Below are 24,832 nucleotides of genomic sequence, written 5' to 3'. Positions count from 1 at the left end.
CGTGACGCAAAGTGTGAAAGAGACAGAAGAGAGAGGAGGGGAGAGTCGGAGGTTGGTGGTAAATGGATGTAACTGGGTGAGGGAGGCAGGGGCAAAGTGAGAAAGAGAGAGGCTGGAGAGATGAAAAGATGAAGAGGGCAGATTTCCCACCAGCTGAGTGAGCACCTCTATTACCCTTTCTCTCTCTCCTTCTGCCTCTTCCTCTCCTCCTCTATCTCTGTGTCCTATCAGCCTCAGTGTGGCATCCTCTCACATCAGATTAGCTCCAGCCCAGAGAGACGGTTCAAACTGCTCTGTCAAAGTTATTTAAAACACATCCAAAGCTGAGGCCACGCTCCATTCTGCTGCCTCCCACCATCTTTCTTTCTCCCTGCTCGTCCTTGTCATGGCCCAAAGTTAGGCTGAGGCTGAAGCTCCATCCTTGGCAGCTCAGCTGGGATGCACGTCTCCCCATGGTGCTGAAAGTCACTATCAATCAAACATGAGGGAGCTGGGGAGGACCTGGGTGTGGCAGGAGAGGGGGAGGAAGGGAGACTGCTGGAGACCCACATAAATAAGCAGCCAGGGGAAAGATCACTGACATAAACATGTAGGTCATGTTTATGTCAGTGATCTTTATGAATCTGTATGATTCATAGTTCCTCTGTGAACACAGATTCAACATGGAGGAACTGGCATTTAAAGCTTGAATGTTTTCATGTCAAAGAGGCTTTTTTTCATCAGAGTGGAGGAGCTTACTCCTATTTTTATGTTTTTCTTTTAATTCACTGCAAATCAATAAAAAAATGTTAGCTGAGAAGAGAACATGACAATCCAATAGAGCAGTTAAGGAAAGCATGACTGTGCATTGACCAGCAAGCTATGGATGACTCCTGTGAGTAAGAGGAACAGATCACGCCATGAGCCACTGTGTCAAGGCTTCATCCCGCCTGATGAGAGAGGCCAGATTGGTGTGGCGAGGCGCAGCCCAGCACAGCCCATTTTCTGACAGAGATGGCTGTTTGAGCTCTCCAGTCATGGCCTCGGTGATGAATGGCCTTCACTGCCAGAGAAAGAAAGGAAAAGGGGGTCTGGGAGCCCTCCGAGGATCAATACCAGTGCACAGGAGGACCTGCTTCGCATGTTAAAAACCCGATCCAGCCCCAGCCCCCCTGCTCAGGCTCTCCGCTGTCTCCTGCATCACTGACGGACAAACCTCTGGGAGCTAGTGGGCGGGGAACTGAGGCTGTGGAGAAGGAGCTTTAGGGAGAGTGTGTGTGCGCGTGTGTGTGTGTGTGTGTGTGTGTGTGTGTGTGTGTGCGTGTGTGTGTGTGTGTATGTGTGTGCGTGTGTGTGCATGTGTGCGTGCGTGTGTGTGCGTGTGTGTGTGTGTATGTGTGCGTGCGTGTATATGTGTGCGTGCGTGTGTGTGTGCATGTGTGCGTGCGTGTGTGTGCGTGTGTGTGTGTGCATGTGTGCGTGCGTGTATATGTGTGCGTGCGTGTGTGTGTGTGTGTGCGCATGTGTACCTACATGACGTGTGTCAGCAGGTTTCTAGGGGGGCTGGCACATCAGCAAACTCAAGGTCGACACGGTGCCCACAAGCACAAGGTGCGCACGCATGCACACGCACACACACACACACACACACACACACACACACACACACACACACACACACCTTTTGCAAACCCACCCACTGTTGATGCCCTGAAAGGGGCCACACTGTGACATGGTAATTCAGAGGTGTCTAAGGCGATGGATATCCTATTAATGAGCCCAAAACAATGACTAGACTAATGAGCTTATAATGGGAATATTGAATGCATGGGAATGGGATTGGGCCTTGTGTGAGCCAAGAAGGGGGACCATTGAATGAGAGCCAATGCACAAGGGCTAGAGGGCTAAAAGCTTGAGACGAATACAAACTGCAAGGGGCAAAGCTGGGGCTACAGGGGTAGGGCTGCATGAGGGGTGCACAGTCAGCCCGAATCAATACACCCCTACCTGCTTTGCCTCGTTGGGTCTGTGATATACGAGAGCAGGCAGCTTATCGGAGTATAAATAAAACATGAAAATGCTACAAATTATCAGGCCGAATGGACAGAGATCTATTTACTCCGTAATGCTGTATTTTTTATTTGTCAGATCAGTCTGGGGGAGGGGGGACTGATTGTAACTCTGCATCCAATTTTAGTGAACCGGGGGCTGAGATGCGATTCAGCCTCTGTTTGTGAATTAATGAATTAATCAAAGACCGGTTGGGTTGAGAGGAGGACGAGAAGCGAACCAAGTAAACGAGTGAACGGCAAGCTGTGACGGGCTAATAGCTAGAAAAGGAATTACAGTCCAATTGCTCTGTCCTATTTTGCCCCTAATACTGCCGAGGCCTTTCGCTGCGAGCTGGGCAGCCCCTCCGTGTGATTTGATTCCATTTGGAGAGCCTTATTTTCCTCTTGATCTCACACATTAAGGACCCTTCTATTCACCAGAGCAGGAAAAGGGGGAGAAAAGTCAGGGCAATGGAATGAATTAGCACACAGCTGTTGAGATCGGGCAGGTCAATGTTTTAAATCTCTGGCCCTGTCCGGTTAAATCTGCTGGCCTGTACTTCAGAGATACTCATGGATCTAAAAGGGATAAATAGCTCTGAGCAAGATGGTTGACAATATAAACCTGTGGTCTAGGAAGGGGTGAGGTCACGGCCTGCTAAATGTGGGCCTTTAGTTGCCAAGTTAGATAATCCTTAAAAGTGGTTTAAAAACACCAAGGCTAATATGGAACAGCTGACTGCTCCCTCAACTCGCACCGTAAAAGAAAATCTTACTGCACATTAAAAATAAACCTGACTTCCAGCAGCACGCTCCACCGCCGGACGAGCTTTCAGTCTTTAAGCCCATCGTGTTGCTTCAGATATAATGCTGACCTTCAGTGGACAGATGTGTCTGCTGCGTAGTGTGTGTGTGTGTGTGTGTGTGTGTGTGTAATGCTGAGGTAAGAGATGGAACTTTACCAGCTGTGCATGTCTGCCCAGAGTGCAGCCAGCCAATTATCCCTCTTAATTATCTATTGACGAGATGGAATTGATGTTTTTGGAGCGCTGATTGGATAATCAGGAATTTTGGCCACAGTTATTCTCCTTGGCTGGTCTCACTCATCGGTCCAATCTGGTCTCCTTGTTTCAGTAATTTGCTCAGTTGCACAGCATATTCCTCCTGAACAATAATTTATGATAATAGCAAAAGGCGTGGGAGACATTTCATTTTGCTGCTGAGGTTAGCACGAGTGTTTGCTGCACAGTGCCCGGCTTTAGTAAAACACATCGCAGGGCTCCTCTCCCAGAGGACCAGTGTTTTCAGGAGCACAAATGGCAACCTTTTCCATTCTGCTCCTTCATTAACCTCCACCTTTATCTGCAGACAGGCCAATGCTTCTTATGGGGCTCCATTTCCAAAACAGCCTCGTTCTGAACAAAAGAACTTAGCCGCATTCATTTCTGTCCCTTTTCTCTTTTCGCATCAGCAACTCTTTTTTTTTTTTTTTTTGAGTCTCTTGGAGAGCTTGCTGGCATTGCACCAGGCAGGCACCGGGAACAGGAGAGCACAAGCCTGGAGTGACACTGATTGTGCTTCCTCTAATTAAACCCTACCTGACCCTGGTGTTGAGACATCATTAGTTCTCCGTCGTAATCATCACAGAGCAGCAATTACATTCTGTTTGGCCCCATTTGCATTTCACAAGATTTCCTTGAACAATCAAAGATGGACTGGGAAAATAGGAAGAAGACAAATAAAGCACAGAGTCCTAAAAAAGCAGCTATACTCAGTTTCACAGCAGAATACTGCAATGGACTGTTGCAAAATATCATGGGAGCGTTCAGATTAAAGGTTAAATATGTTGAGTCTTAGAGGCTAGGGCTGTCGTCTGGGACCATTCAGCATTAATGCTGTCCTCATGTTCTCGGCAGGGACTGGAAGGTGAGCCCTGACCCGCGCAGTCCGTAGAGTTCAGTCAGAAACCGGAGACGGGTTTATCGCAGAGAAGCCTGCCTCCCTTTGGTAATGCACGGTGACAAAGAGAAACAGACACCAAAAATAATCGCACTCCAGAACACTCCACTGCAGCAGCACACTTGCAAAAACTGCACTAGACAGAAAACACACACACACACACACAGACACACACCGGTGTAGCATAGAGCCATCTATGTAAGTATGTACTTCAGGGAGAGTGCACAAGGGCAGATCCTCCATCTGTATTCTGGGTGACAGCAGCGTTGTGTTGGGGTAGCGTTTTTCTCCCCGAGATGCCATCTACACAGAAACAGTCATACGTCACAGACATAAAGGAGCGCCCTCTGAAAGCTCATATGCACAGTTGGCATTCGAACAAGCCGAAGGAGACTTTTTCCTACCGGCTCCTCTCATGCGTCTGCTGTTACTAAATCTGACAACAGCAGCAGAGTAAGGTCGTCGTGTTAAGATGAGAATTATGCTGGCAAATACCCTCGGGGCCTCCCGCTTTCTAGGCAGCAGACGATCGGACGTGCATTCTCATTTCCACGCTGCAGTAAATGGAAATGTTGTCATTAGAGTTCAGTCAACTAAACTGATGCAAAATAATATACATAAATATACACACCAAATATCTGCAGCAAAATAAGCAATAGAGTGTTTCTGAAAACATATCAGCTCATATGCAGAGCATCCCAGAACCTTTGCTCATGATCTTCACATTCGTGTAATAAACATCTCAGATTATTGTCACTTCATTGATACTCACTACGCAACTTTTTATCTTCATCTTCTCCTCTGCCCCCACCCCAACTGGTTTTTCTTTTCCAAACCAATCTCCTCTCGAGTGTTTCTAATCTCTATAAAGTCTGTGGAGAGACACTGTTGTGAGACGCACTCTTAACTGTGACTCCAAACAAGATTATCTGCCTGAGATACGAGGAGGTGTTGTTTAAGATGCAGCCTGAGCTTCAGGATTTACGATAAAGTCATAATGTGGACACTATAGAGTTACAGTGCAGCTTAGCAGGAGAATGCATTTTCTGAGCATCAGCAGGGCTTAACAGGTATTATTAAGGTAATAATGTATGAAAGAAATTGGTCCTGGAGGTATCCACTGACTGAAGCTATACATCTGCTATTAAAGCACTATATACAGTACCAGGACACCTCCACCTTACACCTGCAGGAGCTGCTCAGTGAAGGAAGCCCATGGCTGAGCTACCTGAAGCTCCTGGCACACAGTTTCTGTGCTGATGTTAAATCTTGAGGAGGTTTGGGGTCTGCAGAGTTGGCAGAGCGTCGGCGGCTTTGTGCCTCAGCTCTGTAACTTTGTGGTCTGACACTTCCAGGCTGAGCTGCTGTGGTTCCTCATCATTGTAATAATGCCACACAGGTGATCACAGAATATCTACAGTAGAAGGAAAAAACTTCACTGACTTGTTACAACAGCAGCATCCTGTTCCAGCACCACGCTGGAATTCAGCGCGCTCTTTAGAACCACCCGTTCTTTCAATGCTTGTAAAGGCAGACGGCTCGATTTTATCCACCTGAATTCAAAGAGCTGGGGAACAAGCCTTAGCCCACACAGTGTCCAAGCTTATACAGGCTCCTGTCCATTTACTCATCGCTGTAAAAACCTTTTTGACCCAGGTGAAAAACCACTGACGAACACCAAACTACACATTTACCCTACTGAAGAGAAGCCTCTGTCCCTTTTAGTGATGTAACCAATTATTTCATTTAACATTAATCTGTCTCAGTTCACCAGCTCATCTTTTAACTCTTAAAATGATCGATCCTTTCCAGGGTTGCAGGGGTGCTGGAGCCTACCCCAGCTGCCACAGGTCGAGAGGCAGGGTACCCTGGACCAGCCGCCAGCCTGTCGCAGGTGTATTAATCAATCAATCAATCAATCAACCTTTATTCCAGACTCATGGTCTATCAATACAAATACAAATCCCCCCATGTCACCTTTCCACAAAAGAACATCTACCCCAGCGTGTCCACAGTGGAGACTGATAACATGTTATTAAGCCCACCTCGTCCTCAGCAGTACTGAGCCTCAAAATAACTGCAGACATGAGATTTACAGATTATAGAAAGAGAGGAAGCTTTATTTTTTATTACAGTTACAGTCAGTTCTTTAATTTGTAAATCAGCAGACTGTTGTAGTGTTTTCATCTCTTCTGTGCTGCTCTCATCATGGAGCTAATAACTGACAGGTGAGTCCAGTGACACTGAATTTATTTAACTGGTTATGACTGCCCCATCAGCCTGGTGCTACTTAGGTTTACCTGAAATTACTGCTGCCACGAGCCAGAACCACCAACACGCCATCACGTCTATAAGAGATGTGATAAGCTGCCAATGAGCAATTATATCTCTTGATTGCTTTCATAATACCTTAAGTTAGAACAATGAGAATAACAAGAGACAGTAAAGTTACCATCAGTCTCATCAAAAAAATAAAAAATAAAAAATAAATCACACTCAGTTTGATGCACATTACTATGAAAATTGACTTTATATTTTCACTCCACTGGCCCACAATAAGCTATACAATAAAATTTGCCTCTTTCTGAAATTGCAATTACTTTCTGAGGAAATTATTCATAAAGGAGCAACGTGATAAGAACTGCTAACAGGTTATTTAAGCATGCAGCGTTCATCGTGGATAAAAACTTATATTCATCCCATCAGGAGAGAACAAAGTGCATTCTGGACCAGATTTCACATTAAGGCAATTTAAAATATTCCAGACTGCCTAATTTAGGGGTCGGACTTCTGTGTAACTTAATTCGACAAGATTAATTATACAATTAAATCCAAACTTCTCTCAATTATGTGGAGAAATACTGCCTGCCTGCTCAGGCCGACCCTTCACCTTTGCTGAGGCGAGGTACCTGATAAGCATAATTTTCAACAGGAGCAGAAGAAATTGCTGCCTATTTTGTTGCGGCGCTCGACTCAGCACATTATAGTCCTTTAATTGCTGGCGGACTTCGTAGCCGTGCCCTTGACATGCAAAAGCAAAATGTTATGCTGCTCACTGCACATTAGTGAACGTGCAGGAGCTCGTGGCTGATTGACAGGACAATCCACTGAAACAAAAGACTTAATTGTGTCAGTTGATTCTGTAATTACAATTGGCAGTCTTGCCACTTCAATTTCACTGATTCATCATCTGTGACAAGCAAATACCTAATGACACAATACGGAGCTGGCACTGCAGAAGTGACTGTCCGGCTGTATTTCTGTGGGTTAACAGGAAGTGGAGTAACAGCCAGGTGTCTTCATTTTTTAAAAATGCATTCTTTGACTGTCGCGCTGCACCCTCTACAGCTACACTAAGGGGTCACGACGCAGGGCCGCCGCTAACCCCCGCTAACCCCCGCTCCCGTTCCTTTCATATTTATGTGGAGGCCACGAGCTGAAGCAGTAGGACGGAGTTGCAAAGAGCAGGTGGGCTCATCCTCCCTGACAAGCAGCCATTATCAGCACAGTTCTTGGAGCGAGAGAGGAAACCCACCAGGGATGGGTGTAAAACCTCAAAGACCTTCAAAATCCCACTTTCTCCCCTCACTCCCTCTCTCACTCTCAATCCCTCCTTGTCATCATTTTATTTGCCCTCTGTCTGCTCTCTTCAGAGAAGGGGGGGAGGAAGGATGAGGGGGAGCTGGGTCTACTTGACCTTAATCTGCCCAGGAGTGAGTTTCAGAGAGATGACATGCAACCTCAGAGGTAAAGGGCAATTGTTTTTCCCCCTCTTCTGAGAGCCAATTTACTGCCCCCGGGGAGTTTTTCCTAAAGCTGGAACTATTTCAGGTTGTGCCATTGTTTTTGATTCACTCAGCTGGAAGGGGCTCAGAGAACAAGCAAGCTCACTTTTCCTTATTCTCACTCATCCCCTGGCCCATTTAATTCGGTATACAGTGGGCATGCAGAGATATTTGCACTGCCTCCTAATAGAACACGTTTTTGCTTGCTGCATTACACCAAGGAAGCTATAACAGTAACTTCACAGAAGCCTGACAACATTCAGCATAAAAAACTAATAAGTAAATAAATCCAAAAGGTGATAGTCAGCCTGAGGAAATGAATGAGAAGTGTTATGAACAGCAGCAGAATTACCTCCACAAATCTGCATCAACACCCAGAAATCCAGAAGTGCCTGAGCTGAACACACAGATTAAATGAAGCAAACAGACTAAAGGAATCTCTGCTAACATTACCTGCACCCCCATTAGCCCAGGAAAACATCCAGAGATTCTCTTGCAAGGTTTTTGTCATTATAATTTTCTACTTCAGAGTGGCACGACCGATTCATCTGTTGATAAGTTCATGGTCAGAGCCTAGCAGGGGACTGATACAGACCAAAGCATCAAAACAGGCCCGTGATTGCTGGATTGATGGGTGCTCCGATCAGAACCAGCTCATTAGCCCAAACGTGAGTCAAACGAGGCCGACGCGGTTTAAATGACAGCCATTGCTCAAAGTGATCTGCTGTATCAAGAGAGGCCCCATCAGCATAATGCACAGAAGGAAGTGCATCCATTTCCCAGGCTAGAAACAAAACATCAGTTAAACTAGACTGTTCCAGGCAGCATGTCAACACACAAACGTGAGGCTCAGATTTGCTCAGAAACTCACAGAAGCTCTGACACAAGTGCTCATATAGAAAAGTCAAGAAGTGATGCATATTTAACAATGTATAAAGCAGAGAAATTAACCATGAGACGAGTATTTTGCTGAGCCAGTGCGAGCCATGAATTAATAATTCGAAGTGAAGTTATAAAGTTATTTGTTAACAGTAAATATTCTGTATGTGTCCCTGAGAGCATGACTTTTTAATAATTCGGGATTGTTAAACTTTAATGTTCAGCTCTATCCTGGAAACAATGGTGCTTAGCTGTAATTGATTCTTCTGGTACGGCGTAATTATGATGGCTGTGTCGAAGTGAAGCCTGATCCACTTGGCCCTGGGTGATTGGGGGGGGGCAGGAGAGAACAACAGAAAGATTTGAAGGCGAGAAGCAAAGACAGCATGGAGATGAAGGTTTGGATATATCTCTTGGCAGACAGCCCAGCTGAACCAGAGGCAGCGTACAGCACGGAGCTGGGAATAGCCACTAACCCTGAGCTATCTTCTAATCCTGAGTTTTTCTTTTTTGGCCCATTCATTCCACGTCTGCTGCTATTGTTTATCTAAATGGTCTGGGACTGATAAACTCCATCAATGGTTCTTATCACTCTCTGCGACACCTCTTGCCATTCGTGTCCCTGAAAGTGTCTCGCGTCTAGCAGGCCGCGGTGCCAAAGGCAGCAGACAGTCGATCTCAGCAGGGCAGTCTTTAATCCATCAGGGCTCGGTGTTAATTACTCACACGTCCACGAGGCTCTGAAGTGAGGCCGAGTTGACGTGCCCTGGCACCGGATTTAAAGGGAATGATCCCACAACCATGTGCACGCTCTTTGTCGAAGGCCCGTCAACTTGGCAGACATTAGCACGCAATGTAATATTCTCCTCACTACTCATAGTCGAGGGCAGAGATGAGCAGAATCAAACAAACACACAGCAGAATCCCCCTCAGGTAAAGGTGCACGGTCCACTGCAACTGCTGGGGTTTCCCATAGGTTGGTGACACGTACTGCTGCACGGGAATCTTCAGGAGAAAAATGCCAATTGTCTCGTAGGTCAAGTCTTTATAGCAAACACACAGTCGTACACGTAAACCCACACACGGGTCCCATCCAGAGTGGCGTAGCAGGCCCTGGTCACAGCTGCTCTCCCCTGCCTCGGGAGGAATTGCTTCCATTTGGCCTGTCACTTTGGCCAGGGCCACTGTGGCTTTTCTCATTTGTCAGAGAGCGGGGGCGATCCTCTGGCTCTCATGGCTAATCTGCAGCCGCAGGCTACAGGAGACATGCACACACAAACACACCGTTTTCTCATATATAGACTTTGGTTCACAAGGGTCTTTTTACTGTCCCTATTCAGCGGGGGAAACAACAGCAACCAGGACGAGACGGAGGGAGATGTCAGCGGAGCCAAGGACAAAGATACAACCTCGCATGGATCTCCATTTGTGACATTACACAGATATTATGTACAGCGACTGCTTGATGACAGGATTACTTTCTCAGAACCTCTGCACAATCTTTTTTGCTGCTCACTTTGAGCTACAAACAACACACAAAGGTAATTGGACATGGTTTCAGTAATTACCCTCTGATGGAGGCAAAAAGCAGTGCTTCCACTGTGACACCGGTCGCTCATTCTCTCACATGCGTGAGCGCTCAGTTAGCACTTGATTACGAGACCAAATGATTCAGACTCTCAGAGAGGAATATGAAGGTCCAGATGAACATGAGATTGCCTGCATTCGTATACAGACGTATGGAACTCCTCGAGCTCAACTTTGTCTTGTTGGATTTTATTATGCTATAAAGTATCGTGGGATAATTATACCACAAAAACCCAGCAATACTGCCTAGTAACAAGTTAAAGCACAGAGAGAATGGAGAAGTCCAATTAAAGAGCTGTCACACGAGGCTTTGAGGGAAACGTGGCCAACATGCTGTGCCAGAACCGATCCTATCATTAGAGGCTGCCACGGCTTTGAGGTACAAATGCTTTCAAGTCTTTCTTTCAGTGAGCTTCCGCCGCAGTCAACAGGTGATGGCTCGACTTGATTATTAGCCTGCCTTAAGTCTACTAGTATCAATATGCAGCTACCTGTGAGATCTGTATTAGAATGAAAATTTATTCCGAAGATCAAAGGCAGTTCAACACTACTTTGTCTCTCATGATAAAAACAAGCAAGTCAAGGCTCCCGTCTTTGAATGCTGAGAGACAAACAGAACAGCTCCACATGGATTCAGCTGTCAGAGGTACAATGTGGAAAAATGTCTTTAGAAATGAGGCATTACATGTTCCATCCATCCATCACCTTAACAGTTTATCCAATTCAGGGTCGCGGCAGCTGTAGCCTATCCCAGCTGTTACTCGGTGAGAGGAGAGGAACAGCTGGACAGATCGCCGGCCCATCACAGAGAGATCCACAGCCACACTTACGGCCTCTTCACAATCACCCATTAACCTAAAGAGCAGGTCAGAGGACTGCACCCCGAGAGAACCCACGCAGACACATGGAGAACATGCAAATGGGCGACAGCACCAACAACGCACAACTGTGATAATACAATTCTTTGACACCCCAGGTCATTTCATTGAGAACTTCTTCTTTAAACTTAAACAGCTGCTGTTGCTGTGTGCTGATGCCGACATCACCGCACAGCAACGACCTGAAGATCCTGATCATAAAGACGAAGGCGTCCCCGGGGAAGGCTCTGTGCCTTCACGGGTCTGCTGTACATTACAGTGACCATAGGAAAACTGAGGGGCCATTGCTTTTGACTGTTCATGATGTGCTTTGTAGAAACGGATGTTTCCGTTGTTTGTTTGCATCAGGGCTGCAGCTCGTGCATAAACTGAGGGAGGGGGTCCGCCCATACCTGGGAGGAGGTTTGGATTATTGTGTAACTCTGCTTTGAGAGAGTGAACTTTAAACCAAGGCTGTTCTTTAGCTGTAACTCTAAACAGAAGCATAGTCAGAGTGCATTACGGCAGCTCCATCTCAGCCTCACGGTGGGCGCCGTGCTGTTACAGAGCAGCCGTTCTTTCTGCAATTAAAACCATTAGAGCTGAAATTACAACTGATTTTGACTAGTTTTGGATTCATATTTATTTCTGATCAAATCTTCTGATTCCCTACAGAGGGCCTACCTGATGGGATATCAGCCCCCCCCCATCTGAAAAAAATTAGACCTCCTTGAGCTCAAACTGGGTAGTATATGAAGTAAACATGGACCCAGTTTAGACACTCAGTCCCCCACCGGCTTAGAGTATCTGACTTTCATCCTGCACATCTTGACCTTTAGCATCCGAGCAAAGACATCATCCATGTTCACAAATATTGCTGAAATGTGTGAGATTGCAGGAACGAAATCAAACTTCCGCAGTGAACGGCTCTAAGAAGGAGTGATGGGAGAGCAGTAAGACCGAATTCCCCTCCCAGAGAAGCGATGAAGTAAAGAAAGGAAGAACAGGCATTCCTGTAACTAAGTAACCATCCAGTTTGTCATCCACATCGATCAAAGTCTCCTTAATTTACAAATCATTGCAAAATATATTAGAGAAAACATCGTTTGAATGATGGTCACAACTTTTTAAGTATTTCTGACAACCTTAATGTATTCCCAAGTTTAATTATTTCTTAATATTGACATTTCTAATTAAGCGGCATAATTGGAAAGCTTGTGTGCAGTGGCAATCATTTCAGCGGCCACTGAAAAATTAATATAAAAATTATTAATGAATACTACCGCTTTTAATTGCTGTGTACCCATATTCATAATTGCTGCAGCATCCTCCTTGAAATGACATGATGACAAATACAAGTGTCATGTCAGCGCTTTGCTTCTTCATCTCACACCTCAATCAAAGCTAATCCATTTCACCTAGCTATGAACACTGAAACAAATTAAAGCCCCATTTCATTTTCCACCTTCATTAATGCATCTTGTTTCCAAGGTTACAATCATTTAGTAAGTGTGGAACAAACAAATTCAAAGAAGCACACGCTTTGATATTTGGAGAGGAAGACGTGGATGGAGCTTACTGGGAAAACAAATCAGCACAGAGTCTTAATCCTCCCCGATCCAAAGTGTTCTGCACGTGTTTATCACAAAACAAAGCCTTTTTCATCTGAACAAACATTTTAATATTAGACTTTAGAAGCTTATGCCCACAGAATTAAGCTCAGATTTTAAACTTTGCCTTGCCAATGCTAGACCGATAAGCAGCTAGGAGTCTGTATCTGAATGCTGACAGGAGCCAGCATGAGCAGTAACTGCAGAGTGTCATTATGTTCGGTGTGTTTCCTCCTGCAGTGTGATGTGACAATGCCAGACACAATGACCCAATTTGCCTGAGTGGCTATAGGGGGGGTGCCAATAGTAGGTTTCTGCATAAATACTGTACAAAGACTCCAGGCTCTTAGGTAACAATGCAATTTCCTGTATGTAATGCAGTCATGAAAATGCCACATTTTCAGACTGTTTATACACGGCATTTTCCTCTTTGCTCACATATAAAGGAAAAAATAATGAAGAGCCCAAAGAAATGCAGGGATGGAGGTGGCTGGGGCAATGATGAGTCCTCCGACTAGCCTCTTTCGCATGCAAATCATATCTGAATTTCTCATTAGCATAAATGCATGAGCAGCTTTAAATGCTTTTAATTTTCAATCTCGCCAAGCAGAGGAGTAATTTGTCACTGTCAAGATGGGAGACTAAAAAGGGGGTGGGGGGTGGGGGGGACCGGAGGGAGCCAAGGACTCCACACTAAACTGGAATCACAGAAAATTTCTGATTTACTAATTGACTGATGTGCAGTTCAGTCGAGTTGCCTTGAAGGTGTAAATAATTCTGTGTATATTCAAATGGCAGAAATGAGAGAGTGCGGGGTGGATATGGAAAAGCGCATTACATGATGCTTTTCCCCAGGCCATGCTTTTCTCTGCTGATTCTAATTTCCAGCCTTTTACGTTTTCACTCTGTCTCTCTAAAGGGGTGCGAGTTTGCTGTTTTAGCACATAATCACAGATAATCAACTGGAAATTAAAAACAAAATGTCACATTTTTTACATCTCCCTGCCATTACACAGAAAGAGGCTGCTCAGAGCTATTCATCAGTGAAGCACAAAACATTCCTGCAGCTTATCACATAAGCAGTTGTAAGTCATTTAAAATTTTATCTCCTTTCTTTCAAGATGTAAGATCAATTGACAGTGCACTCTGAAGTCTAAACCACTAATGCCTCATTTTTTGAACAAAGCAGTTCAGATTCAGACAGACCTTGTTAGCTAAATTTAGCTGTAGGTGAAAACAGGGGGAAAAGATTTAACAAGCTCCCCATTTAAATGACTAAAACCAATTATGCAAACATAATTAGTATTCCATAAGAAAACTAAAGGCATCTGCAGCACGGGGCTAGCTGCTTACCTCCGTCGAAGGATTCAAGAACTGTACCAGGCTCATGAAATGAATTCACTCACCTCACTGGCCATGCTGGTTAATCACAGAGCAGCGCGCTAACACGTCCAGCTCTGCAAGCTTGAGAAGTTCGGGCGACCGGATCGTTACAGTTCCAGCTTTATGTGTCCTGTGGGGAATTACTGCAACGTAAAAGGATTGGTGTTAAAAAGGAGAGAGAGGTGTTAAACATTAAAAGCTTTGACATAATGACTAATTTAAGGCTCTGTTTTTTTATGCTGCAGTTAAAAATTATTTACAGGATAGACAAAGTGCTTCAAATGCAACATTTCTTCCACCCATACCTGCAGACAAATACATTAAAAACTACCACCAACAAACCAAAACAAAACACAGAGTGCAAAACTGAAACACATCAAAATAGAATCAAAGAAAAAAAAGTAAAACTTAAAATACACAAAAAGAATAAAGAAATCCAAACAGGAATCTAAAATTCAAAAATCAAGAACATTAAAGCAAAAATGTAACCATATCCCAAAACTCAACATCACAACAATAACATGGCCCAAAACTCAAAAGAATCAAAAACATGACCAAACGCAGGGACCATGACATATGTCGCCACTTCATTAGGTACACCTTGCCAGTACTGGCTTGGACCCCCTGCTTTAATTCTTTGCGGCACAGATTCAACAAGCTGTTAATGGATCCATGCTTTCATGTTGTTTATACCAAATTCTGACACTACCATCTGAATGCTGCAGCAGAAATGCACATGCATCTGATCAGGCAATGTTTCCCAGTCTTCTGTTGTCCAGCTTTGGTGAGTCCACGTGAACTGTAGCCTCAGTTTCCTGTTCTTATCTGATGGCAGTGGCTCCCAGGGCGCTCTTCTGCTGCTGTAGCACATCTACCTCGAGGTTTGACATGTTGTGCATTCAGAGATGCTCTTCTGTAAGCCTTGGTTGTAATGAGTGGTTATATGAGCTCCTGATGCCTTCTTAGTACTTCTTCTCTGACCTCTGGCATCAACACAGCCGCTCACTGGATATTTTCTCTTTTCCGGACCATTCCCTGTAAACTCCAGAGATGGCTGTGTGGGAAAATCCCAGCAGATCAGCAGTTTGTGAACTACTCAGCCCAGCACCAGAGTCACTTGATAAATTATATTTTCTTCTTGACCACGTGGATCAGAAATAGCTGGGCTGCTGTCACGTGATTGGCTGATTAGATATTTGAGCAGCTGAACAGGTGTACCTAATGAAGTGGCTGGTGAACAGCATTTTGTTCTCTGGTAAGAGTGACGGATTACAGCTACAAGCTGGGAAGTAAAGTTACTGTTAACCTTTAAATAATCACTCACGAGCCACGAGCTAGGTATTTTCTCTAAAGTGATGCTGCATTTAAACAGGCATTAATATAACGCTTTGTTACAGTTTTGTTACATTAATATAATGTTAGCGTTTTGTTCCCCCCCCCACCAAAAAAAGGTGTTTCACAGCCGCCTCAAGATGCCAGAAGAAGTCGAGCAATTAGCACAAATGAGACATCCTGACATGAACTCTGAACAGCAACAACGACCTAAGCTTCTGTTGGTCTTCCATGTTTTCGACCTCTGAACCCACCACAGCCTCCAGCACAGCCGAGCTCTGACCTCAGCTGCTGAACACCTCTGACACGGTGCAGGCCTACCTGGTCATGCAGTACTTTGTCGTATAAGTAGGTAGCTGTGCCGGAGGCTTTCAGCTTAGGCTTCCTTCCAGCTGATAGGATCTAATTGCAGCTTTGTTATGCATTGTTGGTAAATTCGGTTTTAAGTGAACTACACACGAGGGGCCACTTGTTCTGGCTGCAGCTCAGCCTGCTTGCAAACACCTGTGACAGTATTCAGTCCAGTATGGACTGGAAAAAGCTGCAGCAGAGCCAGGCTCACACTGCCCTCCAGTGCTGACACAGGGAGTTGCAATGGAAGAATATGAAATTACTAAAATACCAAAACAACAGAACAATGAGCAGATGTTACTACAACTAAAAAAATCAAGGGTATGTTTGCTCCACGCTGCCCTTTCCTCCTCTTTTCATATTTGTGTCACTGACATCATGTCGCCTGCATGTTAGACATGATGTGATGTGGCTGTAAATATCAAACAGGAAGCTTCATTTTATTCCTGTACACTAAATGAAGGCTGGGATTTCTGCTGTGATGCAGACAAACAAAGGATGCTTTATGACATACGTACCCATACATCCCATTGTAACGTGTTCGGGTCATTTGCCTTACTGATGAACTCCCATCAGGATTTTGCCTCCTCGATGAGTCAAAGTAAAGCAGAGGTGTCTGTGGCTTCCTCCCCTTCCTGCTTTTCAAACATATTACAGGACGCTCAGATTTGCTCTGTGATGGTCCTCTGTGACCTGCACTTGGCGACAGTGGGGAGGAAGAACTCTTTTAACAGGAAGAGACCTCCAGAAGAATGAGGGTCACGGAGGTCATATCTGACTCTGCTCATGTCCACGTACTGGTTCTGTCTGGAGTCAAATCTGGACAACAGTACACTGTAACTTGTGAGGTGTGTGTACTGATGCAGTGCATGAGCAGGTACTTCATAACATTTTGAGTTATTTCAACATCAAAGTGAACAAACAAACTCACCGTGCACATGCACGTTGTTTCCACCACGTGTTTCTGTGTGTCTTTATGAGAGGAAAAAAGGAAAATTTTGTCTTCTGTTATCCTGTAACTGCAACTGTCACAGAGCCAAGCTTCCTTTAAAATACAGTTCTCTCATTTAACCCAGGGGTGTCAAACATGTTCATCTGGTTCTTCCTTTGAGTTCGGAGCCTTTTTATACTGGAATGAGTCACAGGTCAAAGTTCAGAGGCTGAACAAACAAAAATAATTCCTGTGAAAAATCTCAGGTTCAAGGACCGGACTGAAAATGAGCGAAAAGAAGAGCTTCAGAAAGCTAGAGAACTGTTGCTCAAGAGCACTTTAAACAAGACCTGTATGTGTACTCTGTGTGTACTCTGTGTACTGTATGTGTACTCTGTGTGTATTCTTGTACTGTGTACTCTGTGTACTGTGTGTACTGCATGTTCTGTATGTACTGTGTGTGTACTCTGTGTACTGTATGTATCTTGTTTGAAATGTCATTTTTACCTTAATGTGATATGGAGTTTTTACCACTGATTATTTTTTACAGCCAAATTCTGAACTGCAGGAGTGTTTTTTCAATAATTAAATGAGGATATTTGTAATAACCAGATTAACATTGAATACCTCATAATGGTTTAAAATATGTTAAATTATCATAAATATGAGATTTCTGATGCTGTATTTTATACTGAGAATTAAGTTTGTAGATCATTCAATAATAATTGAATAATGATGAAATCTGAAAGTGATGGAAATTGATTTTTGATATTTACATTTGCCTAAACTAACAGCACATACACCAATCAGGTGTAACATTATAACCACCAAGTGTTGAAGTGAATAACACTGAGTGTCTCTTCATCATGGCTCCTGAGGGGGGTGGGATCTATCAGGGAGCAGGTGATGTTAGCAGCAGGAAAAATGGGCAGCGAGAGGATCTGAGCTAGTTTGACGAGGACCAAACCGTGATGGTTAGACGACTGGGTCAGAGCTTCTCCAACACTGCAGCTCTTGTGGGTGTTCCCGGCCTGCTGGGGTCAGTATCTATCAAAGTGGTCCAATGAAGGAACGGTGATGGGGTCACAGGGTCACGAGCAGCAAGTGGGGAGCGAAGGCTGGCCCGTGTGGTCCCAGACGAGCAACTGCAGCTCAAAGTGCTGAAAAAGTTCATGCTGGTTCTGATAGAAAGGTGTGAGAATGCACAGAGGAGCACAGTGTAGCTGCAGACCAGTCAAGGTGCCCATGCTGACCCCTGCAACCTGCTGAAAGCATCAACAATGGACATGTGAGCATCAGAACTGGACCACAGAGCAGTGGAAGAAGGTGGGCTGGTCTGATGAATCAGGTTTTCTTTTACATCACATGGATGGAGTTATGTGTGTTTGTGCGTGTGTGTGTGTGCGCGCATCACTTACCACTTCTTCCTATGGGAAGAAGGCAAGCTGACGGAGGCAGTGTGATGCTTTGGGCTGCTGGGAAACCTTCAGTCCCACCATCCATGTGGATGTTACTTTGACACGTACCACCTATCCCAGCATTGCTGCAGACCATCTGCACCCTTTCATGGAAACAGTGTTCCCTGATGGCTGTGGCCTCTTTCAGCAGGATAATGCTCCCTGCCACAAACATGGTTCAGGAATTGTTTGAGGAGCACAACATCGAGTTTGAGGTGTGCACTTGGTCTCCACATGCTCCAAATCTCAATCCAATGGAGCGTCTGTGGGATGTGCTGGACAAACAAGTCTGATCCATGGAGGCCCCACCTCACAGCTTCCAGGACTTTAAGGATCTGTTGGGGTCTAGTGGAGTCCATGCCTCGATGGGTCAGGGCTGATTTGGCTGCAAATGGGGGACCAATGCAGTATAAGGCAGATGGTCATAATGTTAAGCTTGATTGGTGAATATGGCACAGATTTTCCTTTTAGGTAATGGAGCTATTACAGCAGTGTCCACAAGATGGCAGTGTAGCTCCATGGCAGATTAGCCAGGGCAGCAACCCTTCCCCATCACCATAGAAACATCAAAAATCAGACCAGTTTCAGACATAAAATATTTTATTTGAAGCACTTAGTTTTGACTGATATACATTATCCCACAGCTCGTTTCTTAGCCCACTCCAAATGCCATGAACAGGAAGCCGTTGCCTTGCGTTACATTAATTTACCGACCGTCACAGCAGCAGATCCATCGACCACGATCCCCACAGAGATTCACAACATCTACTGATTCCAGCCGAATATCAAGACCACATCCATTTTTGTCAGAGTCGCATCAGACACACTTCTACAAACATTATCAAAAGCAATTTGTTTTAATAATATATCAGCACAGGCTTCCATACAAAACGCCCACTGTGTTATTGAAGCAACCACAAACACTGTCTAAAAGAAGAGTAGCATGAACATTAATGTGCACAGATGCAAGAAGAACATGGCTTATTAGTGTTGTAGAATCACCAGGATTTCTTTGTTAGCAGACTCACTGAAGGCAATGACTGTGCTGTAGCACTGTACTATTAGATCTGACCCCTGACCTGAAATCTAACCATTAATTAAACTAAGCTGCTGGCAAGTGGATAGAAATGTGTGGCATGAAGCACATACTGGGAGAGGCTCTTTGTGTACCTGCATTCTTAAACTTTCCTGAACGTGCCTGTGAGCAGCAGACGAGGCCTTCCCTGTACACAAACAAATATTGCTTTAAGATTTTCCTGTAGTGACATAAGTGCAGTGAAATGCTTCAAAATAAAGTGATTCATCCATAAAAGATGTGACTGTGTTCATTTTAATACAGCCTCACAGAATCTTTGGCCAACTGTAGAAATGAGCACGTATGATACGCAAAATAGTTTTGAATCTAAAAATACATGTAATCTATAAATGTTTGATCATAATGGCTTAATTGTCTGATTTATAAATATAAAGCTTTAGCTTTAGTACGGTGGGTACAATATTTGGGTGGTTTTGAAGAGTTTACCGATCATAAAGTGATCACGTGTGTTTGAAGTACTGACAGCGTCACAGCAGAAACACTCGCGTATTCACACTCGTTGCATAGAACCTGTGCTGCACCGTTCATAAAGCACACTAAAACAGCTTCCATCTTATTAAAATACAGCTTTCAATAAAACACTCGCTTGTGTTAGCAGTCACAGGTCAGCTAGTTAATATAGTCTAAATAATATCTAAAACTACAAAAGGTCACCAAACAAATATTAACACACAAAATAATCACTTTCATCATGTCATGATCTACAGTCACATACTAATATTGTTGCATTCATTCAACATTAAAAAAGGATTCTTTTTAAGGCTTCACCCTGCAGATGCATTAAACTGCCATGCAAATACACACATTCAAGCAGGCAATGATAGAAAGCTGACATTGAAGAGTTTACATAAGGTCTGCTGCTTATTGCAGTTTGCTATGACACATTTATTGTGTTATTCTGGATCTCTCTCACACACACACACACACACACACACGCTATGCAACTCTTTCAGGCTTTTCGGGCAAAGTGAGGACAAAAGGAAAAAGAACGCCTTTTGCCTCCAGAGGTGCCCTCAGCGTCTCCTCAACAAAGTAGGCGTTATCCTCTTCCACTACAAACTGAAGAGTCTGGCTTTTGTTCACGCAGTAGATGCAGTTCCCGATGACGGCGCACCTGAAAGGTAGGTGACTCCCGAGCCTCTGGGACATGCAGTCGTGCCACATTTTCACTATGGTGTTGTACTTGAAGACGTTGATTCCCTGCTCGCGGCTGACGTCAAAGCGGTAGATGAAGCTTTTCAGCGCCACCATGTCGGTGGACTTCTTCCTGCTGTTGTTGTAGGGGCACTCCTGCCACTCATCCCTCTTAGGGTCGTACTTAAGGAGGCGGTAGAAGAGAGAGCCACCTGAAACGTACATTTCTCCACTGCAGGTGGTGGCTTCATGGGCCACTGCAAAGGCTCCCTTGGGCAGGGGGGCTACTGTTGTCCAGCGGTCCATTCGAGGGTCATATTTTTCCACTGTAAACAAACATTCCCCTCCAATGGCATACAGATAGCCATCCATAGATACCAGCTTGAGCTGGGCACGTGCCTGGTTCAGAGGTCTGACCTCGGCCCAGCGGTTGGTTACAGGGTTGTAACAGAAGACCTTGTCTGAAACCTTGCCTTTGTCCCCATAGCCCTTTATTCCCCCTGCCACAAACAGGTAGTTATACATGGTGCAGATCCCACACCCCTTAGTGTTTATGTCCTCAGGCATCACAGTCAAAGGTCTCCAGTCATTGGCTGTCTCTTTAAAGTAGTAAATCATATGGTTCTCCTCCAAAGACCCCACTGACAGGGGGCTCTGTGGCCGGCTGCCACAGCGACTCGGTGGCCGGCTTCCAACTCGATCAAACACATCGTTTATCTCTGCAACCATCAGAGTCTTTCTCCCCTCCATTCTCTTCTTCAGAATCAGATCCCTCTCAGATCCCGTCAGACGTCCATAGACGGCAGGGTCTTTGAGGATCTGGAGGAAGTTGTCGCTCATGAATCCATAGGCAGTCTCCTTCAGTTCACTCAGCCGCTGTTTCTTGGCGATGGTAAGAATCTCGTAGCAGTTCTCTGCAGTGATTTGCTCAGACATGGAGTCCATAGCTGCCTGGACAGCACAGGGGATCTGCAGGATTTTAGCCCCCGTGATGACATCAACAACATTGTCTTTGCTAACACTGATGCGTGATGTGTAAACATAGTCTATAAGTGTAGACAGAGTCTTATAGCTGATGCCCTTCACTTTCAGGATGCTGCGTGACAGCCGTGCTTTAAAGTAGTCACTCTTCTCAGCGAGGACGGACTTGTGAGCGTTGATCGTCTGCCCGCCTACTTCTATGACTAAGTCAGGCTCAGTTTTGGGCTGTGTGTTTCCAGCTTCCTGGCTGCTGTCCCTGTGCACAAGGATTGATTTTAGAACTGGCTGATCAGTTTCCTGTTTGGCCTGGCATATGGAGGAATCTGCACCGTAGGGCACTTTAGCTTGGGCGCCATTGCGGATTTCACCACCTGCACAGTTTTGCTGCATGCCAGCAATGTGATAGGTGTCAGTGTGAGGAGGGGCTTCTGGACTTTCCCTATTACCTGAAAGGTGAAACTGATCAGCTTTTGAGATGTACGAGCTGCCACCTTTCTGGTTATCAATGTGGTTATTCTCCATCAATCTTCCATCCAGCAGGTATTCCTTTTCAAACACTGGGGGAGGGCTGAACCCCGGCTCATCCTGCAGGAATCCCTGGACAAACCTTGGACATAAATTCCTGTTTTTGTCAGTAAGTGTGACAAAGTCAGAGTTCACTGTGTGGAGGATGGCATCGGCCTCCACGGTGACAGCCCCTCCTCCCTGCCTGTGGTCCTCAGTCATCTCAGTGTACTCACTGGTGATGGGAGGCAGTGTCCTCACCGATCATGCTGAGTGGATGGTCAAAGCTGTGGCTGGGTTCTTCTCTCTTCACCTACACATGAAGAAAACCAGGACGGAATTTAACCAACACCCAGTGGAGTAGGGAAAACAAACTTTGAGTCTTGGAGCTGCAAAGACCTTTTCTTTCTCTAAGGGGCGCCCTTTCGCTAATATCTTGAAAATATTTGAAGGAAAAAAGACGTTTTTCTGCCAGTTATTCTGTGCAATCCACAGCCAAACCCATTTCAGAGCCCCTTTGATGCGCTGCGTCTGCAGTTTAACAAAGAACACAAGTAATACCAGCATGCAGCTTCTTGTGTCTCCAAAGTGCCTGACCTACTGCAATAATCACCCTGTCTGTCCTCCCTATGTGCTAATCTGTACACATATAGAACGCATGCGCGTACGGTAGTACTCCGATGGAATAATGTTTAACAGGAAGGGAAAAGGCGATTTGCAATTATATCAAAAACTCCTGTCTCATTCATTTTCAGGTGACGTTGCTCAAACGGGCCGTAACAGCTCACTGACTAGAATTCAGAAGGATTTAAAGTATTTTAGCATCATTTTCACAAAATGTGAAACCAAAATATGGATTTATCGGTAAATGATGACCTACCTGCGTTTCGTGGTTGTGATTAGGAGCTCGGCAGCAGCGGTTTCCCTGCCAGCCTCCCCCCCCACAGCTCAGTTACGTAAGGCAGTCCCGACCAAGCGGCGAGCCTGCGCTCCCGGGAGGAGTTCACCTCACGGCCGAGTCCCGACGCTTTGTCCCGTCCGGTCACCTTTAATCGTTACCTGTCGGCACTCTGGCTGCGGTTTCATCCGCTCATCCTCGAAAATCTGCCGGGGTTCCGCGGCGGAGGCGAGGCGGGGGGACGATCAAACAGTCATTTCAAGTCACACCTCCTTCAGATCAGCCGTTGCCGTGTAATTTCCTCTGGTGGAAGTGGGGAGAGCTGATGCGCACGTCCAGCTGGAGCTGAGGACAGCGGTGATAGGCTGTCTCCTCCCGACTTGTTAGGATGCTGATTTTTGTTCTTTATTTCTGTCACAGCTGACCGGAGGGAGACGGTCATTATTGATCCAAGCCACGCCCTCTCCGGTGGCATTAACCCTACATTCAACAGCGCGAGTCTCTATCTGCTGTGCATGCGCGCTGGACGCAGCATTCCCCCACATCATCCGTGTGGGGGCTGCCCGGGGGGATCTGTTAGATATATGGGAGATCCGATTCTCCAGTCCAGTACTACAAATATATGCTAATCCTAAATCCTGAGAAAATAACGCCAGCTGCAACATTAGAGCACGCGGGAAAATGCATTCAAATATCAGACTGTCTGTAAGCTCCTGTAAGGATTATACATCCCAATAATGTACACACGTTCCGTTAGTACAAATCACATGTAATAAAATGACGACATTTGTGAAAACGATGTTTAAAGGCACAGCCTGCAGGAGCAGAGTGGAGGATGGATGTACAGATGTATAGATGAATGGATGGAGGAGAGCGAAAAAGCCTGAAGAGGTCAAAACTCCTTGACCTTTATGTCCAGGCTGAGCTCATCCAGGGCAGTTAAAGCAAGGCATCTTTCCAAAGAAAGAAAAGCTCACAACTAAATGTCTTCAGTGTGGAGGCTGAAAAAAAACTGCTAATGTATTAAATACATAAACCAAAGTATTTCCCACCACCAGCAGAAAGACATGAAGGACATTAACAGTTTTTACAAGAAAAAAGTCAAATTGATTGTTTTCCATCTATAATTATGCTAATGGCTTTCAGTGCATTATACAGTGCTTAGGCACCACCCAGTGTTTACACCACAGCTGCCCTGAATGAACAGTGTTGGTAATTACCAAAATCACTTTTTAGGTTTGTGTCATGGCTGATCCACCAGTATGTACAAGCTCTTTAATCAAAGTCATATTTCTAATGCTAAAATATAATTATTGTTATCTGTGAATTTGCTAATGTACTGCTCTAGAAAAAAGCAGAAAAATAAGCACATTATTATTTTTTCATTAAGATGCCAAATTACAGTCATTTATGCTTCACTTTAGTCATTCTGAGCAGAAAAATTAGCTTTAGTAGTTCAATGTTATGGTGCTTCTGATTTGCTCTTTATACAACATGCCTCCTTCAGCCCTTCACACAGGCAGGCACAGGTTCACACGGATGAACACGTCACAGAGCGAGTCAGGGTCCAGTATCTGCATACAGACTGGAGCCTCCCCCCCACCCCTGTGCATGTGGCACACAGGTATACACAGGTGAAACAGCCATGCTCCCTGAGCACACACAGCTATTTCATTGATATAACAGTTTCCAACAGTCATCTCCAGGTTCTTCACACTGCAGGAGAATACTCGGTGATAACTCGTCCTGTTGGAAGACATTTCGATGAAAAGCCACGTTTCATCTCTGCTTGGATGTGTTTACGCCGCGCTGCAGACGTGGAAATATGAATCCTGTTAGTGAGAAGAAATTTACTTCTTTCTCAATGAGCTTTTATATTGGTCCCTAAAATATGCACTTTCACAGTATTTGGGATATTTTTTCTACTTTGGTGACATATGAAGGACTTTTGAGTTAAACAGTATAATTTTGCTGTTTTTAAAAGAGCACAGCCTCACACACAGGGCAGCAGCAGCTTTCATCCAGGGTCCATAAGCCCCCCCCCCCCCCCCCCCCCCC

At 45.0% G+C, this 24,832-nt stretch overlaps 1 protein-coding gene across 2 annotated transcripts; it reads right to left on the bottom strand.

The window, feature by feature from the left end:
• Positions 1-1,629: 1,629 nt before the first annotated feature.
• Positions 1,630-23,168, bottom strand: kbtbd11 (kelch repeat and BTB (POZ) domain containing 11). 2 transcript variants are annotated; one of them, XM_030718861.1, is made up of 3 exons: positions 22,757-23,168; positions 20,171-22,189; positions 1,630-1,660 (listed from the first exon to the last, which is right to left on the bottom strand). In XM_030718861.1, the coding sequence occupies exon 2, from the start codon at positions 22,096-22,098 to the stop codon at positions 20,194-20,196; it is 1,905 nt and encodes a 634-aa protein (XP_030574721.1). In that variant the 5' UTR covers positions 22,099-22,189; positions 22,757-23,168; the 3' UTR covers positions 1,630-1,660; positions 20,171-20,193. The 2 variants fall into 2 exon arrangements, with proteins under 2 accessions (XP_030574721.1, XP_030574720.1); XM_030718860.1 differs by lacking the exon at positions 1,630-1,660 and having other exon boundaries at positions 18,744-22,189.
• Between the last annotated feature and the right edge of the window lie 1,664 nt (positions 23,169-24,832).

The sequence above is a fragment of the Archocentrus centrarchus genome, chromosome 22 (genome assembly GCF_007364275.1).
Source record: "Archocentrus centrarchus isolate MPI-CPG fArcCen1 chromosome 22, fArcCen1, whole genome shotgun sequence".
NCBI classification, from domain to species: domain Eukaryota; kingdom Metazoa; phylum Chordata; class Actinopteri; order Cichliformes; family Cichlidae; genus Archocentrus; species Archocentrus centrarchus.
This window is presented reverse-complemented; position numbering and strand designations above follow the sequence as displayed.

Excerpts from the sequence above, each read along its gene's own strand:
- kbtbd11 (XM_030718861.1), bottom strand. The coding sequence starts at position 22,098 with ATGACTGAGGACCACAGGCAGGGAGGAGGGGCTGTCACCGTGGAGGCC.